General features: G+C 43.5%; 1 protein-coding gene across 1 annotated transcript in view; it reads left to right on the top strand.

The window, feature by feature from the left end:
• The window catches only part of WNT1 (Wnt family member 1), a 27147-nt gene extending 4131 nt beyond the window's left edge, over positions 1 to 23016 (top strand). The window contains exons 2-4 of the mRNA XM_042452499.1: positions 5429 to 5682; positions 18069 to 18334; positions 22454 to 23016. Coding sequence (XP_042308433.1) covers positions 5429 to 5682; positions 18069 to 18334; positions 22454 to 22942 — 1009 coding nt within the window. The 3' untranslated portion in view covers positions 22943 to 23016. The remainder of the gene's footprint in view (positions 1 to 5428; positions 5683 to 18068; positions 18335 to 22453) is intronic.
• Positions 23017 to 23260: the final 244 nt, after the last annotated feature.

The raw sequence follows: 23260 nt of genomic DNA, 5'->3' as shown, positions 1-23260 counted from the left end.
ATGATGATGATGATGATGATGATGATGATGATGATGATGATGATGATGATGAAGAATACTCTATTTCACAGCATGCAGTTTGATTTGCTCCAGCTTGGGTTGCTTCTGGCCTCTCCTTTGAAGCAAATATGAGCACCTAACTTTTAGTGCAAATGTGCCCAAGTTTCAGATTAGTCTAATAATTGGTATGTCTGATCTTAAATATGTGTGCACCAAATGTTAGGTTTCTGGATCTCCTGGAAAGACCACTAGCCATTTAAAAGTACACTTCTTGCTCCCTCCCCACACTGACTGCACGGTGGCCCTACCATGATACTGAGTGATACTGATACTGATACAGGGTGACCCTACCATGATACTGCTATCTCAGGCAGAAGGGTTTGGGTGTCATGAAATGTGGGGATACTTGCTAGCTGTTTAAAGTATTATTTTATTTTTACGGACAGGGATTCTGTGTGCGATTTTCTTCTTCACTTGTCAAAATAACATATCTATCATTGGGTACCATTGGTGATAGTGGGGTGGATGGAATCAATTGATGTTCTGCCTCAGGCAGCAAAACATCTTGGGCTGGCCCAGAAGAAAGCACTAATGAAAATATTTCCCTTCCTTTCTTTTTAAGGGAGGGAATAAACTCTGTGCCCACACCACGGCCACATTACAGCTTTCTTAAGGTGCATCTACAGTGGGAATAATGCATTTTGATACCACTTTTACTACCACGACTCCATCCTACAGAATCCTGAGATTTGTAGTTTTGTTAGGCACCAATGCACTTTGACAGAGAAGGCTAAAAACCTTGTTAAACTACAGACCCCAGGGTGCTATAGGATAGAGCTACAGCACTTAAAGTAGTGTCAAAATCCATTATTTCTACAACATTGCTGCATTTTTAGTTTCCTGAAAGCACCTTCAATACTGTTAGATACTCTGAACGCTTGTTTTGAGAGAGATGGCTGCAAGGGTTCTATTTCAGACACTCCTCTACCTATCCAAATGGTCTGGGCCAGATATGTGGCAAATTTGAGGGCCGCACTTCTTCAGGCAGTACCTTGACAATTTCAATATATCAGTCAGCCATTTGATGAAATGCTATAGGCAGATAATTATTCTACCAATCAATGGATTTGTTAGCTTCTAGTTAGTAACCAGAAAGTGAAATCAACCAAATAACACAAACCAAATTAACAAATCTACAAAATAATTAACGGATTGATGTCTCGATCCCGTAGCATCACTAAGCAGCTTACTATCACATAATACTGAAGAAGGGTGCTCACAGCGAACCAGGGGGGGAAATAGCATCCCATTTACTTTTATTTGTCATTCTTCCCATTAACTTTTATTCGTTTCAGTTGATTTAAAACACCAGTATTTGAAACAAAAGAAAAATGACCACCAGTAGCAGCCACATCAGTTAACAGTTGAAACTTGTGTTTAACCAAATGCTCTGAGAGAGGAGATTTGCCAGGAATGGTGTATTGTGACCTCTGGTGGAAGTGCAACCCACAGGGAAAGTCCACAGCATTTCACAGCTTCCTTTCCTCTCAGCCACAAATTTCATTGATACAGATGCTTTGCGAGGGGCATCTGCTTTGTATGTGGATTCTCTCAAAATGTGTCAGGACAAGCTGAATGTGTGGTGCAGTCAGGGGCAGGGACGTAGCTAGGATTTTAGGAAGGGAGGGGGGTCCAGACTAAGTGCCACCATTATAATGGGGCTTGGGTGCGTCGGCGCGGCGGCACGCACCATTCATTTTTCTAATGGAAGGAGGGGTCCGGGCCCCAAGAATCCCCCCTTGGCTACGTCCCTGCCAAGGAGGTTCTCTCTCCCTATGATGCCCAGGACCCAAGTGGGAAGTGGCACTACAACTGAGAACTGCAGTGTAGAGAAGTTCTTGCACCAGGACTATATGCGGTATCCTCCTGGGTGCAGCCTGATGTGTAAACCCCCAAGTATATACAAAGTGGATCGGTTGTTGGTGCTGCCACTTTTTCTGCTGTTAGGTTGAACAAAGACTTTGACTCCAACCTAGTAGTAATATTCGTAATAATAACAGAGTAATCAAAACCACTTCTTTCTTGCCTAAAAAAATACTATGAAATCCATAAGGTTGACAGGTGGCTTGGAGACACATACATACACAGTCATTGTCATGTATTCTATATACATCTGCACTTAGATCCTGCTGAAACAAATACAACGTAAACCAGTTTTTCAAAGATCCAAGGGCAACAGACTTTGGATCCAGATCACCTTCATCAAAAATTGTAAGTCAGAAACAACTTGAAGGTATACTACTACTACTACTACTATAATTACTGAAATAGGAAGCCATCATGATATAGTGGTTTCAACATTGGACTATGACTCTGGAGACCAGGGTTCAGTTCCCTCCTCAACCATGGAAACTCACTGGGTGACCTTAGGCAACTTACTCTTAGCCCCAGAAAAAACCATGATAAGTCAGAAATGACTTGAAGGCACAGAGCTGCCACCGCCATCACCATCACCATTACTACTTTCTAGGTTGTTCTGACAAAGGATTATATTATAAATGGTAGAAGGGGAGATTTTCTTTCGGTCTTCAAATTTCTAGCATTCCAGAGAATGAAACACCACAGTTCACACCTAGAACTCTTCTATTTGCTGTGTTCACATTCCCTTGGTAACTTTCCCTGCTCCTTTCTTTGGATGCCTAAACTTATATTTCTAAAGGCCCAAATGAAGTTTTAAGTTACTGCACAGCTAGAAATTTGGAGAGTGAAGAACAAATTTCATGGGGGAGGCAGAATTCTTATTTGAGGGCAACATCCTCATTGTCACCCCCCCCCATACATGCACCGGTGCAAAGACTGCAGTTGGACTTGGCCTAGGGAGTAGATAAATCATGCAAAACACCCTAATTTGGCTCCCTGCAGATATGCCCCTATTAGTTGCTTAGGCAGCCTTCCTCCAACCTGGATCTGCTTCCTCCAGATGTGTTGGACTGCAAGTCTCACCTTCCCCAAACATTTTCTATGGCAGTGGAAATGATACAGTTCTTGACGACAGAAGTCAGAGTCCTGATGGGCATCAGGTTAGGGAAGGTGACTGGAGCTTTTAGCATGCGCTCCCAGCTGCTGGTGCTTATAGCATAGGAGCAGGATGAGCATTGGAAGGAAGGGAGAGAGAGGCTGTGTATCAGATTCTCCTATTTGGGTTGATCCTGCTAAAATGTTTGTAAATTGGACTATGGCAGGAGTGAGTAGAGTGTGTCCCTGCAAGTATGTTTTGGGGATCCTTGGCATGTCCATGCTCCCCATCTCTTACCAAAGGGTAGGGAGGATGAATTGTCACTGATGGAAGCCTGCAGGGATCATAATTCACTTTTTAAATAGATTGTAGAGTCTCCTTGGACTGTTTTAACCATTTAAAAAACATATCAATTTTTCAAAAGCAGAAGTGGGGCAGTCTGGAGGGTAAGGCAAAAAATTGGCCCTCTGAGCTTGCCACAGTTGCCCACCCTTGGTCTAGGAAGCCACACATGGCCAGTGTGTTTTTAGTGGTATTCCCTAGATGGTTTGGTATTCTCGGTATCCTTTTTGATGAAATTAATTGGAAGAAGGAAATTCTCTAACTCACTCGTTCCATATAACATGTGAGGCATGCCAAATGCACCAGATTTCAAATGTATATGAAATCTCCTTTTGGCTGTGCTCCAGATATTTTGCGGTCGAGTCTGGCTAAAAATGGGAACACTCTGCTCTTCTCCTATTTAATAACCGGATTGAAACGCCATCTCTACGACCCACTGCTACTGGTCTTTGAAAGCCATCGGTGCATTGACTTTTTTTTTAAATGATCGTAGAGAGACTCTGAGAGTAGTGCCATATATAAGTCCCCTTATTTTTTTTATTGACATGTAAGAATATTTAACATTGGTCTGTGTATTTTTCACATTTAACATGAGCATGTCTGTTCATTCGGATCATCTGTGGAAGGTCTCTTAGGTGCTCTGTCAGCATTAGTTAGAGGGCTATCGCTGTGGCTGTCTCTCAGCTCTGGAACCTCTAGCCTTGGAAGACCTTTCAAACTCCCTCTTTGGTATCTGTGTTCCACCACACTGTAAAGATCTATTCTTCTTTAAAAAGAGCTGGGGTTAATGGTTCCAGACTCTCTTTCTGGTAGGTTTTGTTGATTTCCCTGGTGCTTTAGAAAGTAAGGTTGTCTGTAGGAAGCCTGAATCTTTTAATTTCTGGCTTGGTTTTGCCAAGTTTTAAAAATTGCTCGATAATGAGTTTTATCTGTTGTCTCTTTTTGCTCTGCTGTTTGTTATTATTGCTCGTTATTGGTTTTATTGGCTGTCATGGGTTTTAACTGTTAATATCTATGCAATGTTATCTGTGGTCCAAAGCAGAAATGATCCAGTCTGAGATCACTTTAACTGACTTGGTTCAATGCAATGGAATTCTGGGAACTGTAGTTTGGGGTGACTTCTCTGTCAGAGAGTTCTGGTGTCACAACAAGCTACAATTCCCAGGATTCCTTAGCGCTGAACCAGGGCAGTTAAAGTGGTCTCAAACTGGATTATTTGTGGTGTGTGTTTTGGACCTCTGTAAGTACAGTTGGTCCTCTGGATTCACAGATTCTTTATCCACTGATTGAAGCATATATGGCTTGAAAATATTCAAAAAATACAATCATCCCTTTATACCCATGGATTAAACATGCACGACTTAAATTATTTTAAAAAGACATAAATTCCATGATTTTCCTACTTTATATAAGGGACAGCAGGTCACTGTGCCACTGTATTTAATGGGACTTGAGCATCCACAGATTTTGATATCCATAGCAGGTCCTGGAATCAAACCCCAGCCAGCAGACACCGAGGGCCCACTGTATCTGATGTTAGCACAGGCATATATTTAGAGAAGTGAGAGAGTTCTATGCAAATTAATAGTTGGTATGCAATGTCATATATAGCATGCCCTGCATGCAACAGTCATCATACAATAGGATTTAATATTTGTGAGATTTAATGTCTGAGTGCAGTTTTTTTAATATAATCGAGCACAATTTTTTAATGTAAACTGTTGTTGTTGTTGCTAATTGAGGTGTTCCAAAACCATAAAGAAAATCCAAATACATTTCAAATGTGAACTCAAAATCTCTTGTTCTAAAATAAAAAGAATTTGTTTCAAATATGAGTGTAGGATTTGAAATTTCACACTGAGCAATTTGCATAACAAAATCTGAAAGAGTGGTGCATTCTGTATTTTAAGATCAGAGGAAAAGTTACTTTTTTAGACTGTGGCTCCACTGGGATCCTGGGTGTTCTCAATCCAAAAATGTTGCAAGCTTTGTCTAAGACTTCAAAGTTTTGGTCTACCATGCCCAGTATTTAAGCTCTTGCAATTGTCTGCTCCTTCACCTCACCTCCAGGGGAATCATCAATGTGGCCTCTTCCACCAACCTGTTGACTGACTCCAAGAATGTACAGCTGGTGCTAGACCCTTCCCTGCAGCTGCTGAGCCGTAAGCAGCGCAAGCTCATCCGCCAGAACCCGGGCATCCTCCACAGCATCAGCAGTGGCCTGCAGAGTGCCATCAAGGAATGCAAGTGGCAGTTCCGTAACCGGCGCTGGAATTGCCCCACCACTCCTGGGCCCAACATTTTCGGCAAGATTGTCAACAGAGGTAAGTAGGCTGCAGAGGAAGGAGACAAGGATGGAGGTGGTGACAGAGGGCTACTGGGATGAGCATCTCTTTGTTCCTCTGGGCTGAGTGTAGTGCTGGACTAGGGTTGTGAGAAAATTTGGAAAAAGAGGTTATTCAGTGAGCTGAAAAAAGAGCTAGAGCTGGGGGGAAATTGCTTTGAGGGCAACAACCCCACAGCTTCCAACTACCCTGATATGGAAGACACCATCCCAATTTATCCTCTGTCATCCCACCTTTTCAGCTGCTTTTAAAATATCCCATGTTCTCTCTCCTCTTAATTAGAAAAGAATTTTTTTTAAATGCCAGTATTAAATACCCATGGTGCAGCTATATCTGGAATTCTGTTACAGTTCTGCTTGGTGCACTTGGAAAAAAATATTTCAGACTGGAAAGGGTGTAGAAAAAGGAAACCAGAATAATCAGCAGACTGAAATAACATGCTCACCAATTGTCTTAATTTGGGAGAGTCAGTCCTATATAATCCTCTGGTGTCCCACTTTTTCAGCTGCTTTTAAAATGTACCAATTTCTCTTACCTCATCCCACTTTCCCCCTTTATCTTCAGATTATTTCAGTCTTTGCAAACTGAGTTCAAAGTGCAGAAATAGTTTGGACTCAACTCAGCAGGGGGAGAGAAGAAAATGGAGTAGAGTCTTGGCTTTCCCTGTAGTCTCAGGCAAAATGAAACTGCTGCAGCCTTTCCTAGTCTGTCTGTTTTTCTGCATTAATAACTTTTGTGATCTTGACCACACTCTGACATTGCTTGGCCACATGCCATCTGTGAAATGTTGATGGGTATGCAGTGCCCAGAATACACCACCTATCATCAGGGCTGCTGAGAGCTGGCACTGGGCCTGTTGCAAAATGTGTTATCATTGCCTCCCATCCCGTTTTCCTACAAACTAAATATATGTTTTGCTTTGCCATGTCTGAATCTTATTAATTGTAATTTTGGGGCCTTACAGAAGGATTAGATATGCTGAGGTTTAGCAACAGACATTATAGCCACTCTGTTATTTTGAGATAACATTTATTTTGCTGCTTTTTTCACTGCCCAGGCCCCCAGGGTCCTGAACCCTGAACCTCTCCCATCTATTATGTCTCTTCTTGGCCTTGACCAAGAATACCAGGCCATACTGACTGGGGGCACCTGGAAGTTGTAATCCAAAAAGTAACATCCCCAAGTGCTATGCAAATGTTTGTATGTCTCTGCAGTCCTAACGTAAATTGATAGTATTTTTCATCATGCCTTACAGCAGGGCTGGGCAACTGTAGTTTTCTAGCTCCAATCATCCTTAGTCAGGAAAGCCAGTTGTGCAGGATCATGGGAGGTGCAGTCTAAAAACATATCAAGGGCCATACACCCCCTGTCTCTCTTTTAAGTGACAAGTGAATTTTACATCAGGCCAAGTGAATTTTCTGTGCAATCTTTATAGTGTAGGAAATAATGCAAAGTGATCCAGTGGAACCTTGGCAGTAATGCAAAGAGGTATATTATGATATAGACGTTTCTGGGCAAAGCGCTATTCAGAAAATAACACAAGGAGACTAAAATACATTTTGGGATACACCACTGTTTGCTTTCTATTTCCCAGTTTTTTGAAGTGAGAAAGATACAACAGTGTATTTCTCAGTAAAGAATTATAAAGGTTTGCATAAAGCCGAAAGAAGTTTCATGCCATCCCTCTTCCTGTCTGCCATTCTTTCCCTCATCTTATGACTTGACTCTTTTTCTTTTCCGTTTCCTAAATGGTGATTTGCAGAATGGCATGCGTGTGTGCCCATTCACCACAGAACCACCATCGTCAACAGCTCCAGAGAGTGGTGGCCACAGGAAATGTGCCGAGGGCTCACAACATTGCTGCTCTATGATTAAAATTAAGCAAGGCTCAACTTGCTGGCCAGCCTCAGAGCTTGTTTGACAGCATCTGTTGGAAGGCTGGGGTTGGCAAAGGAGAAATCTGGGTCTACTGACTGATCTCTGGGTAGACTGGCAAAGATTTCTGACTTCTAGTGACATAAATCTTCAAGTGCCCCAATTTGACAGGGACAGTCCCAATTAACCCTCTGTCATCCCACTTTTCCTACTGCTCTTAAAATGTCCCGGTTTTTCTCTCTTCCTCCTCCTTTCCCCCTTTGTCCTCAGCATACTTTAATTTTTGCAAAAAATTAAATTAAGTGCAAAAATATTTCATTAATTCATTGGAGAGAGGGGGAAGTCTTATCCTTCCCTGTAGACCCAGCCAAAAGCAAACTGTTGCAGCCTCTCCTACACTGTACATTCTTCCTCATTAATAACATTTGCCATCTTGCCCATGTTCTGAAGCTGCTTGGCCACATGTGTCCCGGTTTTTAACTGTGAAATATTGGAGAGTATACAGCCATTTAACAATAGTGACAACAAAATAACACACATAGATTATACTCCTAAAACAAAGAAATTCTTGGGCTCAGAGTTTTTAAAATATATCTCAGTATATGCCTTTTGCACTAGGATCTGGTTAGTGGATCACATTCCCCTCTTCTTTTCTCTTTGTGACTTAACTGTCAAGTGTATGCTCACAATATTGGGGAATTTTAAGGAAATCCCTTCCAAACCTGTCAGTCAGTCAATGATCTGTGTGTGTGTGTGTGTGTGTGTGTTTGTGTTGTGTGCCTTCAAGTCATTTCTGACAAATAGCGACCCTAAGGTAACCGTATCATGGTGTTTTCTTAGCAAGATTTGTTCAGAAGAGGTTTGCCATTGCCTTCCCCTGAGGCTGAGAGCATGTAAGGTCACCTAGCGATACCCAACCTTAATATAACCTGGCATGGCTCCACCTTAGTAAATCTTAGTTTAATGGTCCCAGATCCAGGGACGTAGCCAAGGGGTCCGCCCCCCTTCTGTTAGATAAAATGAATGGTGTGTGCCGCTGCGCCACTGCACCCAAGCCCCTTTATAATGATGGTACTTAGTTTGGACCCCCCCCTTCCCAAAATCCTGGCTATGTCCCTGCCAGATCCCAGAATTGTCCCTCAGAGGTTTATTAATTATTATTAATCCAGAGAGCTTCAGTACTTTTTTTCCTGAGGAGATTATGAGACCCATCTCCTCCCTCACAAGGCAGAAGTGAACTTGAGTCTGGTGAAGAAAACAAAGATTTTCTGAAGCTTCTGCCCTACCCAGAGGTTACAGAGGTTATTTCCTCTTTCTCAAAAAGTTCTAGAACCAAGGTTTTCAGATTGAAAACTGGAGAAAACTCCTGTACCTTTCATGGTTGTGGGGAATTTCAGCAGCTGTTCTTTGTAATGCAACAAGGCAACAAACAACACTGGCTGAAACTCCCTCTTCAATACAACCATTAACGGTACAGGAGCCCTCTCCAGCTTTCATTCTGGCAATGCTAATTAGAACTAAGATAATTTTCTAAGAGGTAGCAGTATTAACTTTTTTTTTCAGCATCAAAAATGGAAAAAAAATGTCTTGTGGCAAAACCTTATTAGTTCCAAAAAAAAGGAATGTCTAGGGCAGGGGTAAACAACCTTTTGGAGCCGGGGGCTGGGATGCTGTCCCTCGGACAAATGGGGGGGGGCCAAGCGGGGGGAGGGAGTGGAGCTTCCACCCTCCGGGGGCGGAGCCACATGCCCGGGGCGGAGCTTCCACGAAGCCCTGCGGGGAGGAGGAGGCGTGTGCCCACCCTCTCCTCCTGGTCCCTTCCTTCGCCAATGGGCTCCAAGGGGCCCTTTCGCCGAGGGAAGGGCTTGGGCACCCGTCCCAGGCTCTTCCCTCGGCCGAAAGGGCTCCAAGGGGCCCTTTTTGGCCGAAGGGGCAGGGAGGAGGCCGAAGGGAAGGACTTGGGCACCCGTCCCAGGCCTTTCCTTCAGCTCTTCCCTTCGGCCGAAAGGGCTCCAGGGCCGTGGAGGAGCCCAGGAGGCGGCCAGCGCGGAGACACTTCCGTGGGCCCCTTCTCAACCCTGCAGCCCCAGGCCTCCCTCCGGAAGGAGCGGCCTGGGGCCGTAAGGGCCATGGGGGGAGCCCGCGGAGGGGGCAGGCCACTTCCGTGGGCCCCTTCTCGGCCCGTGCGGCCCCAGGCCTCCCTCCGGAGAGAGGCGTGGGGCCGCAAGGGCCCTGGGGGGCCCTTCTCGGCCCACGGGGCCCCCTTTGCTGCAGTGGAAGGAGGAGGCGGCCTTGGCAGTGGCAGCGGGGCAGCATCCGGCCTGTGGGCCGGGGTTGCTGACCCCTGATCTAGTGTTTCAGTCTTTTAACAGCTAGTCTGCTTAAACCTGACTGTTTCAAAGGCAGTGAAGCAACTTAAGCTTGCTCAAGATGAATGGTGGTGTTGATTATGTCATTGTTGTCCTACTGACATATCATGGCAGCTAAGAGGATAGGTATAAAAACCAATAATCTTGCAAAAAACATACCAATCAAGTAATCAACTGTATGGAAAAGAGAAATAGATTAGCACTGCAAAAACACACACTCGCAAAGACTGGCATCCTGCTTATGACATATTCTGGTGGGGTACAGACCGCCGCTTTGCGGCGGTCTGCCGCCGCCGCCGCCAGTAGGTCCGTGGGGGAGCCGGAGCCTTCCCACGGCCCGACTCCCGCGCGGACCGAAAAAGAAGCTCCATTTCGGAGCTTCTTTCGCGCGCGCATCTTGACGTCGCGCGAGGCCGCTGGCGCGGACTCGCGACGTCATAGGCGCCGCGACACGTCTGGACGCTGTGCGTCCAGTACGTAAAGATGGCGGCGCCCATGTAGAAGGGCGCCGCCATCTTGTACGTATAGGATACGTACTAGGGTTAGGGGGGTGCGGAAGCACCGCCCCTTCCTAACCCTAGTACGTATCCTATACGTACTAAATGGCGGTGGTATCCCGCCATTTTTTTTTTTACTGTTGTAGAGGGGGAATTCACTACCTTCTTATGCAACAGCTATCCCATCCCCCAAAACCTCACCTACCCTCTCCACTCAAATGCACACACTCATGGTAATTTACTAGCTAGGGGAGAAAAAGGAATAGCTGTGGATTGACTGGTTATGTCCCTAGCGTTGTCTGCACAGTGATGGCATCATTCTCCAGGACCTTCAGGGGTCCTTATCATTGTGAGCTGGCTATAGGACATAGCCAGCTGTTCATCTGCTGCCTCTCCTTCTTCTCTGACTACTATATGACCTTATTGGGTGGCCTGCAGAAGGAAGGCAATTCTGCAGGTACTGACGAGGGGAGATTTGGTGTAGTTCTGCCTAGACAGATCTTTGTGCCCCGTCTCTTGATTCAGGATATCAGTGGTAATCTCAGTAAAACAAGGTAGGAGCAAGAACACAACACTTTTTGGACAACGTGTAAGTGAATATTGGAGCCAGTGACTGTGGGCCTTCTAAGCCTGTTTGAGCTCCATCCTCCACCATTTTTTTAGATTGGGTCCAAAACACACTGCAGAAATAATCCATCTTGAGACTGCTTTAACTGCCTAGCTCAGTGCTAGGGAATCCTGATGATTGTAGTTTATTGCGGCACCAGAGCTCTCTGATAGAGAAAGCTAAATGGCTGACAAAACTACCAAGTTCCAGAATTCCCTAGCACTGAGCCAGGGCAGTTAAACCAGTCTCAAACTGGATTATTTCTGCAGTGTGTTTTGGACCTTGGTCAATATCACACTAAATTGTCACTGCGCTATTATTTCACCTTAACTGCTTGGGCTGCCTCCTGTGGAATCCTGGGATTTGTAGTTTAGAGAGAGGCATTTCAAATTCTCAACCAGAGGGGTTTTAAGCCTCTGAACTATAAACCCCAGAATTCCACAGGAGGCATTTATAGCAATTAAAGTGGGGAAATAATGCTATAACAGTTTTATTTCTTCAGTGAAACAATACAAAATGGAATAGACAAAGACAGTACAAAGTCTTTACAGGATAGTACTCTTTTCATTTCCTTTGGCATCAAAGGTCATTCATTGTGCAGGAGAATTACCAAAGCCAATCCACAGTTACTGCCTTTGGTAGGTAATAACCAGAATAAGAAGATATGAGAAGAGGGTCACCAACCCCCCTCATCAGGGTGAAAAATGAACCAGAAAAATATACGCATGATAGCCTTCTGAAACTTGGTACCCTGGAGATATGTGAGATGGAGCGTGATGGCTCTCATCTCCTCTGCCCCCTCTTGATCACTCACATTATGTTGAGAAGGCAGTTTGGCCATGCAGGTCCTGTATGCAAAAACCAAGCAAACCCAAGTTTACTTTAGGGATCAACAGAGAAACAGAGTACAGCATATATCCTAACAAATTAACAGCTGGGATTTGTACATCAGGCATCATGTGTTTTTTTAGATTTTATAGTTAAGTTATTATTACTATCCCCCTCACCCCCGATATGAAGAGGAAAGACATTCCTTTCCCACAAACTCTCAGACTTTCTTACTCTAATATGCCTCCACTTGCTCTCCCTTCCCCTTTCTTCCCAGCAAAGCAACCATGGATGGACCTCTTTAAAGGGAATACCAGCATTTAGTGAATTAACATTCCTCAATTAAAAAAAATGTTCCCAGTGAATCAGACATCATGTTTAAACATTGCAGTACTTAGGTTTTCACTCATAAATATTTGCTTAGGAACTTGCCTCACTGAATTCGGTAGACATGTATATTTATTTAATTTTTAAAATTTATAAATTTTCTTCCAGAGATGCAAAACAGTTTCCAACATAATTTTTAAAAAGGTTATAATAAAAAGAGAATCAATAATATATATATATCAAAATATTAATCAAATTAATTATACTTTTAAAACACCAGTTGAAATTATTTTAAAACCCCACTTGAGCATTGATAATAAATAAGCAGTAAAATATTTAAAACACAAGCACTTCCATTTAAAGTCCACTGACCATGTTAGCTAGTCAGCTGCTGAATGCCTATTTGCATAGAAAGGTTTTGGCTTGCTGTGGAAACATCACAGAGAGGGAGTTTGGATCCCCGTGCAAGAGATACTGAGTAGGAGTTGCTACCAAAAAGGCCATCTATTGTAATTTTACCAAACATAACTAAGATGGTGAGACTAGGGCTTCTGCCACGCTGCAAAATTAATGCAGTTTGAGATCACTTGAGCTGTCATGGCTCCATCCTGTGGAATCCTGGGATTTGTGGTTTATTGTTATCTTTTTATTGTTTTTGTATTTGTTCTGATGTCCCACACTTTTCCACCAAAGGGCATTATACATAAATGTTGTTTTTGTTGTTGCTGCTGATATTGTTATTATTATTGTTGCTGTTGTTGCAACCGAACTCTGAGAGAGAAATCTAAATATCTCAGAAAACTACAAATCACAGAATTCCATAGTACTGAACTGTGGCAGTTAAAGCAGTGTCTCTCTTTTTGGCCAATGGAAGGCTTTTCCAAAGGCTGTAGCTGCTTTGTAAGGTTTGTTACATTAAGTGAGGCTCATCCTCCCCTTGGATATTTCTCATTCCCATTGTATCAGTAGTCGTAGAATAACTAACCATCCAGTCCATAGTTCAGTGGAATCTAAGCAGATAAATTTTAATAAATCACTTTCTGGGTGGCTTCCTCTTCCCTCCTCATCTCCCCTCTGCCCACTATTGTATAGTATTGACTGGACTGTAAATTAAGGCTGTTGTACTTTGGATATTTCAGGAGATAATGTGAAACGATGATAATGCTTGACAGTCATTCACCATCATGTACGAAGCAAAACTTAGTCCCCATGATATTTATAGCACTGATGACTTAGTACATCAGCTTAACTGGGATGCTTTACTTGGTGAAGGTTTATGTTTGTGAAGAATTGTAAGGCTATTTATACTGTGAGAATCTGAGGAGACAACAGAGACAATCCGCTTCCTATGTGTGAGTAGGGACGGGAAGGGGGAGTTAAATTTGTAGCCTCAATAAAACCCTTCCTATAATGGTTCCTAAAATTAAGAAAATCATGTGTCATACACAAAGATCCAGTAAACTTCTCATTCCTAAATATTCCTAAAAATTTAACCAAGCTGATTTACAAGTAGACAGTAGGAACAAACTGTCAACACTTAGCACCATGCCAAGTGAGATTGGAGAGAAAGAAGGAGACGGTGGGTAGGATCCTGTTAAGAACATGTGTGAGTCATGCAGTGTAAATCACCATTGCACAACTGGCATATACTGCTGATAGCAGCAGAAGTGGAGTTGGGCAGACAGCATGTTAATCTGAGCTCTGTCTTTACAAACTGCACATGGTGCATAACAAGATGTGGTTGTATCTCTTATATTGTGCATTGTGCCATGGCACTCAACCATTGACACTTGTTGCATATTGTTGCTGTTCTGCAGGGGGATTGTGTGGCATATTTCTGGGTGTAGCTATTTATGCTACGCTAAGAGGGTGTTGGATTGCAGCCATTAGAGAAAGATACCTATCATCTCGGCAGTCTAGCCAAGATGACTGATGCTCCACCAAAGCAAGGCTGGGCTTGGGAAACAGCTTTTTTGGACTACAACTCCCACAGTTCCCTGGCGAGGGTTGCCACCAGCTGGGGAATGGGGAATTGTAGTTTGAAAAAGAAACTTCCCCAAGCTCTGGGATTTCACTGGGTTCGAAATTCTTGATGAAAGATTCCATGAAGGTACCCAGTGTCACCTCTTGACAAGGAAACAATGCTCACACCCTGCCTCTGCAAAGTGCACATTTGTGAGGGTTTTGATGTGTTTCAGAGAAATAGGTTGTGCAACATTGCACATCTATATTTTTAAAAGCACAAGTGGTTCAAACTATGTTCAGCTGGAAAAATGCATAAAAACAATGTTCCTGGAGAAAACACATTAAAATGTGAACATTAAAAATGCATACCGATGCACACACTTTTTTAAAAAATGAAAAGAAAATACACATGAAAATTCTTGCAAGACATAAAAAGTCCTGCAAACTGATATGAAAGAAGAGCAGTGTGAGGACATTGATGGGAATCAGAGATATGCAACAAAACCCAAACATCCTTGCTCTTCTGTCTCCTTTGTAGCTGGTCCCCAATGCTGTATCTTTTCCCTTCAGATAGAACATCCATCTTGTTTTCATTGTCATACAGAAGGTGGCTGCATAAAGTGTGTTGGCCATATATACTTGACTATAAGCCGACCTCATGTATAAGTTGAGGGCAGGTTTTGGGGCCAAAATTGTGGATTTTATATGACCCAATAAGTTGAAGGTAAAACCTAGAGGCATATAATCAAGGATCTAAGGGATGAGGAAAAGGAAAATGATGCCAAAGAATTTACAAAATTCCACCAGGCATAACTGTTTGTGCTCATCCTAAGGCTGGATGGATGAGAGAACAGAGGGAGGTCAGTGCCTCCAGAACAGATTACAGTCTTGACTTTCACCAGGGAATGGTTCCTTTTTAAATAAGAGTTCAGGTATAGTACATACATTGACAGTGGATAAGTTGGCTCAGGTTTTTGGAGTTTTTGACTAAAAATTTCTAGCCTTACAAATGAGTGTATACACAGTAACTGGTCAAAGATGGCACATGCCCTGTCACACCTGTAGGGGAGCCCAAGAGCTTCTCAAGCAAATGCACCCCTTTCATTATCAGCCTGTATTTCGCAGGTAGAGATTACTGCAATGCCTTTAGCACTTAAGCAACTGCTCTCCAGTGCTACTTTTTGTACAGAGCAGGGATAGGAATCACGCAGCCTGCCATGTGTTATTGGACTTCAACTCCAAGCAGCCCTAGCCAGCATAAGCCAATAGTAAAGAATGCTGGGTGCTGCAATCAAAGAATATCTGGAGGCTTGCCTGGTCAGTTTCTATGCCTGGTAAAGAAGCAGCTAATGCATTGTTCTTTTTCTAACACTGCACATTGTTCTAACACTATGCATCTTGTTCTAATCCTAAGTATGATGACTCAAATGGTTTACTGTTGTACTCAGGGATGTGTGTGTGTTGTACTCAAGGGGGGTGTTACTTCCTTGTAAGTAGTTTAGCGTGATTTCCCTAAGCACCTGTCATTTCTAACCACTGGACAAACTAGCATAACCCTGTTAGAAGATTTACGATCTAATAGACACTGTATAAAACAAGAATGAGAGGTTGGGCTGGGAGAAGAAAATATGCCATTTTGGGGGCCGCTTCTTACCAAATGCTATGCAAGTTATCATCAAGGATGGCTGAGCAATTTCTTTGGTTTATTTCTTAAAAGTAACTTATCAAATGTACACTTCCTCATCATACAAACTGGAACACAATGATAAAGAAATTTTTTTTCTGAATATAGTGATACAGATCACAGATCATAATACAGTGGGCCCTTGCTTCCAGGACTTCCTGTGGCTACCAAAATCTGTGAATGCTCAAGTCCTATTATACACAATGAGGCAGTAAAATTGTGTCCTTTATATAGAAATAGCAAAATCAAGGATTGCTTTTTGGAATTTTCTTTAAAAAAATATTTTCAAGCTGTGGGTGGTCGACTCAATGGTTAAAGAATCTGTGGATATGGAAGGCCACTTATTCATACAAAAACTGTATATAATACTGGAAATGGCAACAAAACTGATTGTATGAAGGAAAATTGCTTTAAAAAATGTGCATGTTAGGAAAAGTTTGTATCAAGACAAATGAATATCAAACTAAGTATGAATTTTCATGTGCCCTTGGGTGTTTTTTTAAAAATGCAAACTAATGTTGATATAGGACAAAACAAACTTAACATTGGAAAGCTTGAGTAGAACAGAATGCGATAAATGTGTCCATCCATAGTTATAATAACAAGGGGTAATAGTCACTGTGGAAAATTGTTCTTGGAGAGGATGACACTACTCATTTTCATTCTTCATTTGAACTCAATGTGGCATACATGTGGTTCTCAGATGGTTCCCCATTTCTCAAAGTGGCTGCATCATGTTTTAGCAACTCCTGTTGCATGTTCAGCCAGATTATTTACATCAAGTCCCTCCTCTCAGTGACAAGCATGCATTTGTGTTTACTGGTGTCAGTGTCATGTTATGTTACAATCACCTAAGCAGAACCTTTGCACTTTAAAACTCTCAGATTCACAGAAATAATAAATAATTGGGATAGAATAGGACAGGACAGGACAGGACAAAGATCTAAAGCAGTGGCTCCCAACTGTGGGTCAGGACCCCTTTGGGGTTGAATGACCCTTTCATGGGGGTCGCCTAAGACCATTGGAAAACACCTATTTAATTGCAGTTATGAAGTAGCAATGAAAATAATTTCATGGGTTTGGGTCAGCACAACATGAGGAACTGTATTAAAGAGTCGTGGCATTAGGAAGGTTGGGAACCACTGATCTAAAGGCACTTTGGATCATAACCTGGTGCTTTCCTCTACCTTCATGTACATGTGCTTCAGTTTGCTTTCCTGAATACTTACTCCAAAAGAATTGACTGTGTAAGTACCTTTCTTAGAGCATCTCTGTCTCTCTGTTTAATATGGCAGATCTGGGCTGAAAGCTCAAGTAAGAGAGGAGGTTAGCAGACAGATGACTACATTACAGGAGTAGTAGTGGAGGACACCATCATTTTGTGTGGTTCATACCTGCTGATGTGATGTGTCTTGTAGACAGTGCAAAGGATAGACAGAAAGATCTTGGGATTGTTTCCAATTGTGAGACAGGATGTTTTAATTCTCCACATTTAAAAAAAGAATTGGTTGCACTGAATCTGAATATTTATTTATGATACTTATATGTGACTTACTGTATTAACATGCCTAAGTAATGTACACATAATATGCTATAAAAACTACAACTGACATTATTTTTACACACACACATGCATAAACACACAACATAAAAATAAAATAGTAAAAATAGGCAGCATCCTAATCAATTTTACAAGCCAAGGGAATACTGCAGAAACAAGTATATTTTCAGAAGGTGTTTAACACTTGTCACATTTTCTTCTTCCTGAATGTTTCAGTGTGTGATGCCAATGCTGAGAAGGCCTGCTTTTGTGATGTGACATGATGGCAATCCATTAGTCATGAGACAGCTCACAGGGTCTTTTTTAAACATCTCAAAGGCTGAATGGTTGTATATAAAGGAGACAACACTTTTTCTAGATATCTTGGTCACAAGTATTTTGGGGTAGACTGTGCCAAAAACGAAACCTCTAACATTGGCTCAGAAGTGGGACTTATTCTGAACAGTTCACTTTCCAAGGTGCCTCCATTCTCAATGTATGTTGGTGTTCAGGAGAAGGTGTTGCTGCTCACACATGCTAATAATAGTGTAGATCCAAACATGAGGAGTGGGCTTTATTTGGATGCACTTGTGTGGAGTCTCATAAGGTGTAGTGCTTGATGCTGCACTCTGATGTGCCATGTTGTTCTCTCCTTACCTCTCACTCCTCCTAGGTTGTCGAGAAACTGCTTTCATCTTTGCTATCACTAGTGCTGGGGTTACACACTCGGTGGCCCGCTCCTGCTCTGAAGGCTCCATTGAATCATGCACCTGTGACTACCGCCGGCGGGGCCCAGGTGGTCCGGACTGGCACTGGGGTGGCTGCAGTGACAACGTTGACTTTGGCAGGGTCTTTGGACGAGAGTTCATTGACTCCAATGAGAAAGGGCGGGATCTGCGTTTCTTGATGAATTTGCACAACAATGAGGCAGGACGTCTGGTAAGAATCTATGGACCAGCAAGTGTGCATCAAAGTGTCTCTGTATGAGAGGGAGATCGGAAGAGGTACTTTTTGGACTATAGCTCCCACAGTCCTCCAATCAGTATGACCAGTGGCCGTGGTGGCTGCAAAATTCTGGGGGTTGTGCTCCAAAACAGGACCTCTTCTAAGTTCTGTGTGTGGCAATGACATATATGTGAGAGGGAGAGGGAGAGAGAGAGAGAGTGAGAGTGAGAGAGATTAGAAGAGAGGGAGACTGGAAGATGCTATTCACATAACTATTTTGTAACATGGTGAGGTCAACAGGAGTTGACTTGTGCTGCCTATTTTATCTATTGAATAGATTTCTTGAATATTTCAGTGTCTTCCCATCCCACCCCACTCTCAGAGTCAAGTCTAGGCTGATTGCAATGTACACAGAAATAATTGTGTGCACTGGCCATACTGGCTGGGGGACAGCCTGTTTCCCAACGTGACTGGCCAGATGCATCAAAAGAGCTTACAAGCAAGGCATGAAGGCAATAGCATTCCAATGTACACTCTTTGAACCTTGAATTTTCCTCACACTATCTTTCACAGACATATCCTCTGTTATTTTCCCCAATTCTCTTTAAGAGCTATCTAAGCAAGTCACCAGCAATACATCTCCCAGGAGCAAACTTCATAAACTGATGAAACATTGAGCAAAAAAAGTGAATGTCCAATCAATATTTGTATTGTGAGGGATATTTTCTCCTCCTTTGCTTTCATTTTCCTCACAACAGTAATAATTTTATGAAACTCTGTCATGTGTCTGTCTACCCAGTTGCCTATTTTTTTTCTAAAACAAGGTTAGGCCACAGAGATCCTCCAGAAGTTGTTGGACAGTAACTCCCATCAACTCTTATTATTGGCTATGCCAGCTGAGGCTGGTGGGAGTTACAACTGAAGAACATCTGGAGAGCTGCATTACTCCCACTCCTGCTTCTGATATCTGTTTCCTTTCTGCCTCCAAGTATACCAGCTCCCTCATCTTGGTTAAGAAATTTCTATTATCAGCATAGAGGTAATGGTAAAAGTACAGTGAGACCCTATTATCTGTTGGGGTTTGCTTCCAGGATCCCCTGTGGATAACAAAATCCACGGATGCTCAAGTCCCATTAAATATAATGGCAGAGCAAAATGGTTCCCTTATCAAGGTTTGCTATTTGGAATTTAAGGTTTACTATTTGGATTTTATACTTTTTTGGAATATTTTCAAGCCATAGATTCTTGAATCTGTGGATAAAAAAACCATGAATAAGGAGGGCTGTTCTCCCTTGATATGAATGTCTAGTCATAATTGACTGTAGGGGGCAGTGCTCATCTCCATTGTCCGAGGACTGCTCTGGTGGTTATGTGGCAGCATGACTGCACTGAATGCTGTTATATTCCCACCAATGTGGTACCTATTTATCTACTTACATTTGCCTGCTTTCGAACTGCTAGGTTGGCAGAAGTTGGGACTAGTGACAGGAGCTCACCCCATCATGCAGCACTGAGGCCTCGAACTGCCACCCTTCCGATCTTATGATCATCAGAATTGGTGTCTTTAACCACTAAGCCACTGCATCCCTTATCAGGATATATACATTTAAACCAGCCATCATCAACCTGGACCCCACCAGATGTGTTGAGTTACTATCCCCATCACCCACAGATGGATTTATACTCTAATGCATCTGGGGAGCAGGTTGGAAAAAGGTGGTCCCCTCTCCAAAATACCCTTAGAGTATCCACTTCCTAAGAGCCAGCATAGTGTAGTAGTTCGAGTGTTAGACTAGATATTGGGAGACCAGGGTTCAAATTCTCACTCAGTCATGGAAACCTTCTGGGTGGACTCCCTCAGTCTCCAAGGAAGGCAAAGGCAAACACCCTTTGTCAAGAAAACCCCATTTAAGGGCCACTGTAAGTTGGAAACAACTTGAAGCCAAACAACAACAACAATAGCAATAGCAACTTCATTTATATACCGCTTCATACTAGCTAAGCAGTCTCTAAGTGGTTTACGCCTGTAAGCTAATTGCCCCCCACAATCTGGGTACTCATTTTAGCGACCTTGGAAGAATGCAAGCCTGAGTCGAGCCTGAGCCCCTGGCTGGTATTGAACTCACAACCTTATGGTTTGTGAGTGAGTGGCTGCATTTAACCACTGCGCCACCAGGCACAACAACGTGCCTACTTCCTCTAGTATCAATACAATTTCTTTAAACAGCTACCAGCATGTTTATTCTTAAATTTACATCCTCCTCTCTTTAAAGGTCTAAAACTATTTTACACCGTCTCTCCCAATAAATCAGTCACCTCACACTGGGAGCTTCTTTCCTCCACTTCTCCCACTTTGCTCCCAGAAATCAGGCTTTGTGAGATTTAAATCTATTTGCCAGGAAATCCAAATTGACCTTTTTATCCATTCAAGAGGATATTTAACAGCAAGCACAATTACATAGCTTGGCACAGTACTTTTTGAGACCACAGTGCTCAGAATCCCTTGACCATTGGCAACTGTACTCCCAAAAGAGTAAATCTGCCAAACTCTGCCATTTTCTTAGGGCCTCATGGAAAGGAAAGGAGCTGTACCCCTTTACACAAGAGTGTGTTCTTGCACAGATCTTCATCTTGTCAGTGGGGTTGGGTGCAGGACAACTTTCCTGTGAATTGTGCTCTATGGCTCAAAGCTGCTTCTGCTGTCATTGTCAAAAGTGCCTCAAACATGTCTGTCTGATCTCAGGATAAGACCCCTGCATTTATGAACAGATATGTGCCAAGAGGTACTGGGCAAATGAAGACATATTTGCACATGTTAGTGGACAGCAATGCGCTTTGCATTGCTGGCATGTATATCTATGTGAGTGAATTCCTGTCAGGAAGCCTATGTCCCTGCTTGCATTTCTGCAAGGAAGAGACTGCTTTTGCAAGGAGGGAATAGGGCAAGGAGGCTGGCAGTAATGGTACAGGAGAAGTGGAGCTATGGGGGTGGGAAGACCCCTCCCTGCAAAAAGGTGGGGAGGCATCCTTAAGCAGGCAAGCCCCAGGCATGCTAGCCAAGCCGAGAACCACACGCCCGGCTGCCATGTGGGCTCCTACACATCTGGAAGGAAATGGTTCCAATTCTTCTAATTGCAGTAAAAACTCTGGAAGAGAAAGCTGTGGGCTTGGAGAGCCGAAGCCACATTCCGTGGGTGGGAGAGGGCCCCACTGTCCGCCAGGGGAATAGTTCCCATTTGCAAGACAGGCAGCAATGGGGGGGGGGGAATGGGCCTCCTGAGAGGAGGGCTTTCCAGCAGAGCACAGAAGGGAGACCAGGCTGAACAACAGGCAAGCTGTAGCAGCACAACCATCCTGGACAAAAGGAGGTTTCCCAGATGTTGTTGGACTTCAACTCATCTATGCCCCAGCTAGCATGACTGATGATTGGGAATACTGGGAGTCACAGTCCAACAGATCTAAGGGACACATATAGCCAGCCTTAGCCACCCATCCAGATCAATTCTGGGCATATTGCTCAGTGGCAAGAATAAGGCCAAAGAATATGTTGCATTGTAGATTGTTCAAAGCACTTTCATGTTCATCACGGGTGGAAAACTGTGGGCCTCATCAGCAGTTTCCATGATCTCTGATTGGCTATGCTTGCTTTAGTTGGTTGGAACTATAGACTAAAATGTCTGGAGGGGCAAAGTGGCACACTCTGACATGCATGATAGCCAGTAAACTTTACATCAGAGCTGCAAGGCAGACCAGTATTGGGATCTTCATACTAGGCTACCTAAGGTCAGGTAGTTTGTGGCAAGGACAGATTTGGAACCATGGACTTCCTGGTTTCCATCTTGGTATATCTTGGTCAATGCACTTCAAAACATACACAGGCTTAGAAACCAAGCATCTAGGTACAGTGTGGTAGCCAGTATACAGTAAGTTTTCCAAAAAAAGTAGTACAATGGTATAGTAAAGTAGCAGGAAAAATAAAGTAAAATAGTAGTAAAAGCAAAAGAAAATAGTAGTAGAATAATAGTAAAAATAACATTTGCAAGCTCTGGTGGAAGCTCTTGGTGTCTACTCCAGTCTCTCACAGGCTTCTGTGTTCCTTCTCTTGTTGTCTAGACTGTCTTCACAGAGATGCGCCAGGAGTGCAAGTGCCATGGGATGTCGGGCTCTTGCACAGTCAAGACCTGCTGGATGCGGCTGCCTACCTTCAGGACAGTGGGAGACTTCCTCAAGGACCGCTTTGACGGTGCCTCGCGGGTCATCTATGGCAACAAAGGGAGCAACCGGGCCTCCCGAGTGGAGCTGCACCACCTAGAGCCAGAGAACCCGGCCCACAAACCTCCTTCACCAGTAGACTTGGTCTACTTTGAGAAATCACCCAACTTCTGCACCTACAGTGGCAAGACGGGCACAGTGGGCACAGCTGGGCGCTCCTGCAACAGCTCATCTCCGGCCCTGGACGGCTGTGAACTGCTGTGCTGCGGGAGGGGGTACCGAACCCGGATGCAGCGGGTCACCGAGCGCTGCAACTGCACATTTCACTGGTGCTGCCATGTCAGCTGCTTGAACTGCACCAACATGCATGTCTTGCACGAGTGCTTGTGAGCAAGGGGAGGGAAAGTGAAGGACATTCCCCTCCCTCAGGAAAAACAGAAGCACTCCTTATTTGATAGAAGGCTTTCCCCATACACCAAAGTCCTGCCAGCAAGACAGCCCTCCTACCTCCCCTGTGTACACACACATACCGTACACACTCTTCACACCTTTCTCTGCCCTCTGTTGGCCCAGGGAGGAGGTGGTCTCTTTATGGCAACCCCCCAACTCCCCACCAAAATATCTCCAAGGTTCTACTGTTCACAGTCTGTAGGACACCAAGAGACTCAGGACAACTGAACTGAGATGTGTCTGTGTGTCAGTAGCAGC

This window comes from Sceloporus undulatus, chromosome 2, assembly GCF_019175285.1.
Source record: "Sceloporus undulatus isolate JIND9_A2432 ecotype Alabama chromosome 2, SceUnd_v1.1, whole genome shotgun sequence".
NCBI classification, from domain to species: Eukaryota; Metazoa; Chordata; class Lepidosauria; order Squamata; family Phrynosomatidae; genus Sceloporus; species Sceloporus undulatus.
The sequence above is the reverse complement of the archived record's forward strand: the minus strand, read 5'-3'. Positions and strand labels throughout refer to the sequence as shown.